At 38.3% G+C, this 11,535-nt stretch overlaps 1 protein-coding gene across 1 annotated transcript in view; it reads left to right on the top strand.

The window, feature by feature from the left end:
• The window catches only part of LOC111871280 (calpain-C), an 87,304-nt gene that overhangs the window by 37,381 nt on the left and 38,388 nt on the right, over nt 1–11,535 (top strand). Inside the window, exon 3 of the mRNA XM_023864268.2 lies at nt 3,615–3,684. Within this exon, the coding sequence (XP_023720036.1) occupies nt 3,615–3,684 (70 nt within the window). The remainder of the gene's footprint in view (nt 1–3,614; nt 3,685–11,535) is intronic.

Below are 11,535 nucleotides of genomic sequence, written 5' to 3'. Positions count from 1 at the left end.
ATAATATATATTATTTCATAAGAACTCATTTGTATTAAAAGAAAGTAAAATAATTAAATCCATGAAGAAATCCGTCTTCTGGGATGTGGCGCCGTGTAGATATTGTGTTAACCGACGTTTCGGAGGAACTTATCACCTCCTCTTTTTTCTTCTACCCTGAAGATGGAGGCAATACGTTCCTCCGTAACGTCGGTTAACACAATATCTACACGGCGACACATCCCAGAATACGGCTTTCTTCATAGTCACCGCCGTGAAAACCTGAAATCTTACAATTAATTCCATTTTTTATATTTGGAGTTGCCTTTCTGTTCTGTGGTACTGTAAGTCTGGTCGGCGTACCGAGGTTCTACTGTATAGAGCTTAATAAAGTTCTTTGCAGTATGCGGTCCCAGAAAGTCTCTTGATTCGTCTGCGCAGTCGCGACTGCCATGCCCCCACATTGACCTTTACACAGGCCTTCCGAAGATCTCCACATTCGTATTCTATATGAGACACCATTAGCATCATTAGGGGGATCAAACGAAGGAGGATGAAATGGGTGAGGCTTGTAGATCGCTTGGGAAAGGAGAAATGTATACAAAGTTTTGCTCGGATAAGCAGAATAGAAGAGACCACTTAGAACAATTGGTACTTAAGTGATGATAATAATAAACTAGACCTTATAGAAAAAGGGCGCGGACTACATTCATCTTTCAATGTAGGGATCAGGTGTACGGACTCCTCTGAACAAGTAACAATCTTCGGATTCCATAGGAGGAGGGGGATTTCTTAACTAAGTGAGTTACTATTAGATTCTCATGCAGAACTCTTTCCATGGAATTTATTGTCATATTATCTATATCTATCTATTCCTGTTGCTCTCCCACTTTGGAGCATAGGGCATCCGTGAAACTCTTCGATTGGTTAACTTTAATAGGCATTCGGTAGGGCTGCTTGGACGGGGGATCAGTCCGACGCAAGGCCGCTACCCACACAGGAAAACACAAACACAGCATAAACGCGGACAGACATTAATGCTTTGAATGGGATTCAAATCTACGATCCCAGCGTTAGAGCGACCGAAGATAGTACATGTTTAAAACCGCCCTGTCACTATGTATAGCCCGTTGCCATACTAATGGAATTTAAAACGAAAATACAGGGTGATTCACGAAGTTTTTCCCCCACTTAGGGAGGGCATTCCTGAGGTAATTTGGAACAAAATATGTTAATATACTAATGGTATCCAACTCATAATTAAAGAAATACAGTAATTTTAAAACTGGCGAAAAATCTTTTTTTCTTCGAATTTCAGTAAAAACAAATTAGAAATACAATATAAACACCTTTTAAATCGTTAATGTTTTCGGAAAAAAGCATTCTAAAACCAAATCTTTCTTTTAAATTTCTTAATTTTGCATTGTGCAACATTTTTCATCGATTTTGTGTTACAAAATTACATTATTTTCAGCATCCCATTCTGTAAACATACCAATGGTTGCATATCACACCCTTCTATCAATCTGTTTCCTTTAAACTGTAGTGCTTTAGAAGACGACTGGATTTACATAAGATTTTAAAAAATGTCTCCCTGCACGTCAACACAATGCGTCGCACGCGTATGAACCGCTCTATCTACCTACGCGCAACATTCAAACCGGTCTACCTTATCTGCTGACATAGCTGACTGGAACGTATGGTCGTCCACGCTGAAGCATAGCGCTGCATTCACAATGATGCGTTTCGAAAACCTATTGTTACTCCGTAACTATTGAAAATCGACCACAAGTTTATAAGGAAACTTTGCAGGAAATAACCCCAGGAATATGTACCATAAGCCGGGGTAAAACTTCGTTAATCACCCTGTATGCTACCACCGATGTCATTATTCAGTGAAACTGTGGCCAAGTGAACTACTCTTAAGTTAATGTATAGATACTAATTATAGATTACACAGGTGATTTCGCTTGATATCAACCTGTTCACGCCACTAGTCATTAGTATATCTAATGAGTAATCAGCACTTTAAATTATAGAATTATGTAATATTCTGATTGCTAAAATTTAAATAAATAAAAATATTATTCAGCGTAAGATCGCCACATAACGTCACGTTGCTCTTACCGGACTTCAGTTCCTTCTCAGAAACTACTTCCATTATCTTGGTAGCAGTGACCTGCTTCTCACGCAGCCCTAAGCTCAAAATGGTTTCATGTACTGAAGCTGGTTATTATAGTGCAGTGTACCCTTTGTTCCGTTCTCTTGCCGGACATTTACAATGAGCTGAACAAAGGACAACAATGAGATATATGTACCGTAATTATAGCATACTACGTCTGTTTACAGCTAGATGCTTACCACCTGCACAATTTAGCCTATTATCTCTACCTGCTGCTACGAGTTTCAGATTGTTTCATATAAGTTCGTCCACAGCATCTTCGTAAAGCAGTGAAGCTTGGAAAGTTATTACTGTACATATAATAAGGAACTGCTTGTATCATCAGGCCTTTCAGAAGTAATTAATAATTATTCACCCAGATAATGTTTAGTTTATTTTATAACCTGAAGGCCCAATTGTGTGTTCACAAAATCCCACCAATGGAATATATGCTGAATCAGTTCATTTCATCTTCTTGATATTCAATTCAAAAACTTTTTATCACCTCGTTCTTTTTTTAGAAACATTAACAATTGAAAACATGTTAAATTATTATTGTAGTTGGAGAGGTTAGAAAACACGGTACTTAGATTTCAAGGGAAAACATGCATAACAAATATTTGAGAACAAAATGTGCTGAAACCAGCTGAACCTAACAGGGATATAGAACAATTTCCGATGTTAAGTAATGAAGAACGTAATATCTACATGTGTCAACTGGTATTACTAGATTAGTGAAGTAGTACGCGTTGCCTCGGATGGGAATGAAGCTCTAATCGAAGGGAAAATAAATTCGGACATAACTATGATGAGAACTCCTCCGGAGATGAAGAAGGAAATGGAAGGATAATATTAAAACAGCTCTTAGAAAACAGATTGAGGATGAAAGTTCCCAATGACTTCGTTATCAGCATGATTAAAATAATATTTCCAGAGTTACAAAGTTTAGTGGGTATATGAATAAATAATAGTCGTTTACACATACTAGACCGTGAGATAAATTTCATGTTCCTTAAAGCATACACCAGCGTGTAATTATTTATTCAGATTCATATATTTAGCATAATACAATTGTACACATAGCGATGGATGCTGATGTATTTACTACAGAGCCTAGGAGTAAATTTCTTCTTCAAATCAGCACTATTCTGGTACATGAATAAAGTATAATAGAAAAAGCAAAAGTGAAACGATATAATTTTCGTAATACATAACCGAAAAATAAATATCATTGTTTTTTTCTATGAAAGATCGCCCCGAATAAAGACACAATCTCTGTATCTAGATTCAAAACAACATTCGTAATAAAATCAGCGCATGCGCGGTAGAGACATCGGTTATCAGTGATGAATCCTATGCATAGAATTGAATTGACGATTTCAATTTAAAGCAAACGAAGCAGATCAAGGGCTGTTGAATTGGGGTTTGTCACGGTGTTGACCATGGAGAGTGACTAGTAATATTATTGTTTCAGGAATTGTCCACAAGACCAGTTTTTGTTCACGATGCCCCAGCTCAGTTCGACATCATACCAGGGAAGATGGGTAAGTTTCATTTTATCACAGATGAAGTGTCATTCCAGTCAGTGGTTACTTGATGACATCTGTTGACATACATAACGTTCTTCTTTCAACGTGTTCCATCCATCTATATAATGCAATTTAATGCACTGAAAACACTGGATTTGAATGGGCAGTTAGAAGCATGTGACGGCATGAATTAGTCCTAATCATGAAATAGTCCGTATTAATGAATGGATGGACAGATGGAAGTTTGTGTGAATGAACAGTTAGAAAGATGAATGGTTGGATAGAAAGGTGAGGAGAAATATGTAGAAAAATATGTATATAATGTGTGTTTCATACATCCCGGCCATGGATGTGGAAAAATTACAGATAAAATAAAGAACGTACATTTTATATATTCGTATAAATAGCGTACTTTTGTACGTGCGTCCCTTTGTTTATCTTTGGCTTAAATATTGGGTTTGGGGTTTCGTGGCTAGGTACGTTTTGAAACCTCATCATGCACGAGCACAATGAGTACAGCAGAATTGTTTGAATATTTTGGTGACTTTATTGCATATTATTATACAAACATAAGTCGTATAGAACACATCTTCACATAAGAGGATGTAGAATGAAGAGATTTCAGGGCATTATATTACAAATCATTTTATAAAGTTAGGATGTGAACCTTCGGATTCCATGAATTGCTGGGAAGTTCTCGAGTAGCTGCACAATTGACTGCTTCTCAAGAAGGGCTCAGTTCCTTGAGTGAGTGAGTCAGTGAGGATGTGAAGTCTAAGAGGATGTGACTGACTGAACCTGTTGCAGGGAAGGGAATACAAACGTATAATTTTGGTATGAAAGCCTCTTGGAAACCGTACATTTGGAATGTACACAAGTAGTATGAAAGTTATCATGCAGACGGTCCTTATGGAGATGTTTTATGAAGGAGGAATCCGGATAGAAGTGCATCAGGATCATGGCCAACGACAGGTATTCTCTCCGTGCCTAGAGTCCGTAAGCGAACCATGTCGACAGAGCGACCGCCGCCTGTCGGCGAAGTTAGTGTCAACTTTAGCGGATAGAGTGTGTCGCGTGGTCAGAGCAACGAATCCCCACGGCCGTTAATTTCGATTTTCTAGACCGGAGCCGCTATTTCTTGAAATAGCTCCTCAATTATCCTCACAAAGCTGAGTGGAACCCATTCCAGACCCACTAGTTTTCAGAAAATCCAGTAGCGCCAGGAATCGAACCCGAACCTCTGGATCTGTAACCAGGAACTCTGACCGCTAGACCACAGAGGCGGTCCACAATGACAGGCATTAGTAGGGCCTATTGTCGATGTTGAATTTCGGCTTCTTTTAGCAGGATATTTCTTCTTGACATTGCGATAAGTTTGTTGTCTCTCTAACACACTCGCACAAAAGATCATAAGGTTTGCATCCGTAATAAACGTGTTGGCGCCGTTCAGCGAGGCCTTCTGTATAATGACAGTTTCTACTGACCTTTCGGTTACACAAGGCTTGCCTAAAACCGGTTGCACAAAATTAAAGTTAGGTAAGAAAAAATAGACAGTAGTCCGACGCCTGTTTTTACTTCCACATGAGTCATTATACTTCGATCAGTAACTTGCAGTGAATGGGTAGGCCTTGATGGTAGGAGTTCGATTCCAGACAGTCGCAGCCGTTTTCCTCTTCAACCCCACATCCAGGTCAGCTCTGAAGTTCACCTAGACCCTCTCCAATGTGCATATTTGGGTGGATGAGAAAAGAAGGGTCCTTCTGGTGTAAAGGAACAGGAGCGTGAAGCTGATTATTCACCACATCCCTTGCTGAGGTTACGAATGCATGGAGCTGTACTTCCACTTCTCACGTGTCTCCATGTTGTGCTCATGCCACGTAATTAAAAGCACAAAGATGACTTTTCCTTCACCTGCCCTTTCACACGAACAATATTCTTCAGTAGTGTTCTTAAGAGACTACACCTCTTCAGCGATTTTTGTTTGGATTTTCATAATGCCCAACTTTAATTCCATTCAGCACTCTAATGACAATCTGATGTCGCTAATCTTGTCAGGAAAATACCCACATTTTATGAAAGGCACATAAATCTAATTCATACTTTCTCACTATCCATTTTAATACCATTCCCCCATCTATGCCTATGTTTCTCAGATGATCTTTTCCTTTCAAATATTCCAACTAACATTTTTTTTGCGAATTTTTAATCTCTCCGTCTGTGCTAATATACTGGCTATCTAATTTCTCCTGATGTAATAAACCTAATAATATTGGAGAAAAGTACAAATTATGAAACTCCTCGTAATTTTCTCTGTCCATCTGTTACATCCTCACACTTGTATCCAAATATTCTCCTCAGAAGGTTGTTCTCAAACATCCACAATGTAACCTGTTCGTGGCGCTTACAGTTAAAACTGAAGGCGCTACCCTCACATGAACAAATATTTTTATTATTCCACTCGCAATATGTTTCGACCAAGACAAGCCATCACCAAGTGATTCATGAAGAATATACAAATGATGACGGACCTAATTCAACTAACAAATCAATATTAGCATTATAATTTTTATACGTATAACATTTGTTCGCGTGACAATAGCCCCTCCATTCTTATCCACAATGTAAACTTGTATTTTCCCTCAACAATAGGAACTTAATAAACCGAACAGTAGGAAAGTACAAGGAGGATATCCGTACAAGTGAGGAATGACTTCGGTTAATTTAATAAGAAACATATCCGTTCTTAGGAGATATTAAGTACTGAAGAAAGACTGAAATATCCATAAGAATAAAAACAGAATTAATTTTTCAAACACTGTGAATCGTACAAACGCAGTCAGCGACTAACAAGCTTCATCGTATTTACAGTTCTGATATATCGTTGGCGTGCCAATAAGAGTGATATTTTCATCCCAATGAAATGTCTGGAGAAGCCTTATCGCCACTGCTTTTCAACTTTGTTTTAGAATATGTCATTAGGAAGGTCCAGAAACTGAAATTAAATGGGACATATCAGCTGTTGGTCTATGCTGATGATGTGAATCTACTGGGAGATAACATAGATACCATAAAGAAAAACACACAAACTTTAATTGATGGTAGTAAGGAGCTTGGCCTAGAAGTAAACGCAGAGAAAACTAAGAATGTTGCTGTCTCGCTACGAGAATGAAGGGCAAAATAATGACATGAAGATAGCTAACAGATTCCTTGAAAATGTGACACAGTTCAAATATTTGAGGAGAGTAACAAATAAAATCTCATTCAGGATGAAATTAAGAGGAAATTGAAATCGGGTAATGCTTCCTGCCGTTCAGTTCAATATCGTTTTTCTTCTCGTCTTCTCTATAGAGATGTAACAATTTTAATATACAAAACTATAATTTTGCTGGTGGTTCTGTATGGGTGAGAAATTTGGTCTCTGACATTAACGGAGGAACATAGACCTAGTATGTTCAAGAAGAGGGTGCTGAGGAGAATATTTTGACCGAAGAGAGATGAAGTGACAGGAGGTTGGTGAAAACTGCATAATGAGGGGCTTCATAATTTGTACGCTTCTCCAAGTATAATTAGAATGATCAAGTCAATGAGGATGAGATGGGCAGGGCATGTAGCACGAATTAGGAGAAGACGAATGCATATAGGATACTGGAGGGAAGCCAGAACGAAAGAGACCACTAGGAGACCCAGACGTAGGTGGGTGGATAATATTAAAATGGGTCCTGGAGAGGAGGGATGGACTGATATGGACTGGGTTGATCTGGCTCAGGATGAGGACTAGTGAAGGGTTCTTGTGAACGCGGTAATGAACCTTTGTGTTCAGTAAAATGTTTGGAAATTCTTGAGTAACTGCACGAGTGGCGGCTTCTCAAGAAGGCTCAGTTCCATGGAGATATTTTGTTAATGAAATGTCTAAAGTTGATGGCGAATGTATACTGTACAGTGTACACTGAACAGGCGCGTTCAGCCGAAGAAATATAAACGAATTACTTAAAGCCAGAATTAAATTTTCCCTGCTCTAAACAAATATTAAATTCACATGAAGCTATTCCCTCTTATGTGATGTTCAATTTTGCGAGAAATGATATCTGTGTACTTAATAATGAAGTACGTAATACTGAATTCCTATTGTTCACTGCATTAAAATTGGCTTAATTAAAACGAAACAACATATACGTATTTATAGTAATTATTTAATACATGCTTCGAAGTCATATTGCAATGGATTACTGCATTAAAAAATAAAACAGATAGGATTTTGAAACAGTCCGAAATCAATAAATATTTTCGTACTATTTTCCTTAATCTCGATTACGCCATGGTTGATTACTGAATACGCAAAATCGAAAATATACTTGTGACGTCTCTTTTGTTCATTTATCTGGAAAACATTTAGATTTTCGTAGAAATTATTGGATACAAAACGTGTTTCATCTTTCTCTGCGCAGTTTGTTCGAAATAATTTTCTCTGGGGTACGAATTTAGTGAAATGTGCGCAGAAACGCGGGTCTAAAGTGATTATTAAACTTGTTCGATTTATTTGAAACTTCTTCTTCATAGTTTTTTTACAGTTTTGCAGAATCAAATTTCAAGAAAATCCATCCACATTTCTCAAGCTGTTTCATACGTAAAAAACGACGGAATTACTGGGCGTCCTAAAGGGTTTCGGGTGCCCTAAAACTTAATATAAAAAGTGATTGCAGAGTTGAGAAACTGAAAGAGATTTTGAAAGATGCAATTATCAGCTTTTTATATATAATCCCGAAGCTGTGAAGGAAGCAACAATGTTAAAGGCCAGTGGTTATTTACGTTCTCCTTTTCTCCTAACCTGACCAAGAAATCTAATTAATAGTAATAGTAATAATAATAGTAATAATGATAATAATAATAATAAACAGATTTCCAGTCCTGCAAATCTTATGTTATTAGTGTTATACATAAGTAGATCTCATGTAAATTTATAATTCAGTAACAAAAGCGAATTACGTGATAAAATATCGTGATGAGGTTGTGATGGTCTTAGGTTCGAATCCTCCCTCGATTTTATATCCTGTGTTGTTTTCAGTGCGGTAAATATGTTGCTTTCCATTTGAGAAGAATTCATTGTCCAGGTAATTATAATTTCTACTTTAAATTTATCTAATATGACTTCAAGGGTTCGCACCGTTTCGCGTATATAAAGTCTCGATTTACAAACCACAGTTAATCTATAAACATACAGAACTTCTTGTTCATAAATTCAAGGGATCAACAAGAATTAATTCTTCAAAGCTGAAAGTTAAATTACTATTTCTGCTCAGCAATATATTATTGTTGTACGTTTTATGAAAAAAAAAGAAAATTAACAGACTTCAGGCCTATATATTCTTCCGAATATCTATTACCACACATAATTTGAGAACTGTAGTTTTATATTAAGAAACCCTAAAGCAGATACGAATTCGTACGTCTACAAAGCTGTTGTTACTCATTAGAATAAGTAAAAAAGCATGAGTTCGGGATGACTTCCACTGGCATAACTGTCACACCAAATTTCGAAAACTCTTTCAACTGTTTCAAAAATTGACAAAATAAAAAATCTCATAAGCCTCATTTTTTCTGTTCAGGAAGTAAAATAGTCTAAAAATCGGTTGTCGTTTTCTACTGACATTGCGAAGAAGATGAATTAGCTTGCATTGGAATGAATTGCTGAACTATTTGGCTTTATCTGTGTTGAAACTGGAGCATAAAACCAGGCAGCAGAGGAGGAACTAACACTTGCTGCGTCCGATTTCTCCACTTCTGTTCTGCGTGAAAGTCCACCTGCCTGCGGACATTTGGTGAAAGCAGACCAACTCCTTGGCTGCTGCAAGAGAAAAATGAATCATTCTCAGAGTTACACTGCGTGCATTACCACATAAATAGGCAGTAAGTTACCAGTTCACTGAACAAGATGCCGCTCGCTGCATAACAAATTAAGATCTAGCACATGCATCTGAGCAGGGTTTTAAAGCAAAGAGAATGACGCAAGGGTGAATCGCCCATTTTGAAGTCTGAGAGGAAACACCTGTAAAGCGAGGTTGATCAGTCTATGAAATGACTGGCTAAGGGCTCGACGGCCAGCTGTTATTTTGGCTATCAAGTCAGGGGGAGAAGGCGTTTAGCACGGATGGGAGTTCAGAAATTAATACAAAGTTTTAAATAAAAATTAAAGGTAGGAGACCACTTTGGAGACCTAGACATGGACAGGAGGATATTATATAAGACCGAATATAAAGCGACCCTCCATTTTCTAAAAAGAAAAAAATCAGAAAGTTTTTTCGACAAAATTAACTGTTATTTTTTCTGATGGTTTTAAAAACGTAAAGTTGTCCTGTGCTTAACTAATTAAACACTACTCCAAGAAGACGTATGGGGGATTGGATGTATAGATCCACTCATTCTTGAGGTCGACACTTGTTCTAGGTGAGCGGTCAGCTTCATTTTCCGGCCGCTTTACCCCGGAGTAAATTTCCACCGCTACTCATTTAATATATAGCTGGATGGGCCTCAGAGCAGGTCTGGACGACATGAAGAAGGGAAAAATCTTTACCAGGAATCTTCCTGGGGTAAAGGGCGACGACGCATAAGGCTAACAATCTTACCACCATCTATGAGCCGATTGCCTAGAAAATGTGAGAGCCTCGACGTCTCACAACCCTATGGTCCTCCACAGCCTGTTACAGGGTTTTAAGCAAAAAGAAGTAAAATCTCTCCTATTCAGAATGTAATACCTTCAATGTAATTCTAGGCATTTTCACGAATAGTTAACAACTAGAAGTACTGATCTTCATATTTACCTGTATTCTGAAGGACCCGAAAATAAAGCGACCCTTTCTCTAAGAAGCAATGTTTGTCAAAAGAAACTGTCCTTATATTCGGGCTAATAAAGTAATATTAAAATATATCTTCCGGAAAGGGGGCACGCGGTAGCTTAGTTGGTTGAGGCACTATGCTACTAGCCGGATGGTGGCATGTTCGAGTCCCAATGAGGTGAGTTTTTCAGTTGACCTAATACTTCCAGCCGCACTTTGTCCCTGGTGATGACTCAGCCTCTAACAGAAATGATTACCAGGAATATTCCTGGAGGGTAAAGGGCGGCCAGCGCATAAGGCCGACTGTCGAGAGAAAATGTGGGAGCCTCGACGTCTCACAAGCTTATGGGCCTCCACGGCTTGTACCTTACATCTTACGGAAGTAAGTGTGAGGATGCGAACTGGATTCGAATAGGTGAAAATAGGCTACCTTGTCGGGATCCAGTGAATGGACCCTTGAGTTCCTTGAAAGGCCAACAATTTCTTGGCTAAATGAGAGGATAATGATTTTCAGGAAGAATCTCGACCAACGTCGTGGTTAAGTGCCCTGTATTCCGGAAGTCCCGAGTTCAAATCCTGAAGTTGTCCTCATTTTCAGGATAATTCCGTGAGATACCTCAGATTAGATCAAGACTGCTTCATTCCTCTTCCATCCAAATTTATTGCATACTAATCGTCTTATCTAGGATTTGAGGGTCTCACAACAATGTTTATGAAGCGTTCATTCTCTGCGATATAGTGCCGCTTGGTCCGATGAAAGTCAACAGTCATTTCTGAAAAAAAAATGCTTCCATCTTCAGGTCGAAGAATAAGCCAAGCCAGAAACCAGCTTGAAGCAGGTGGCAAGCAGAGCATACTTAGCCCTGCTTCATCACCATGTCATTCGTTAGTATATATATATATACACACACACACACATACACATACAGTGGAGCCTTGCTTAACGAGCACCTCTCATAACGAGTAATTCGCGTAACGAGCAAAACAAATTGTAAAGGCGTGACTCGCTTAACGAGCGACGTTTCGCATAACGAGT

The sequence above is a fragment of the Cryptotermes secundus genome, unplaced genomic scaffold (genome assembly GCF_002891405.2).
Source record: "Cryptotermes secundus unplaced genomic scaffold, Csec_1.0 scaffold825, whole genome shotgun sequence".
NCBI classification, from domain to species: domain Eukaryota; kingdom Metazoa; phylum Arthropoda; class Insecta; order Blattodea; family Kalotermitidae; genus Cryptotermes; species Cryptotermes secundus.
Note: the sequence above shows the minus strand (reverse complement) of the source record. Positions and strands in the feature narration are given on the sequence as shown.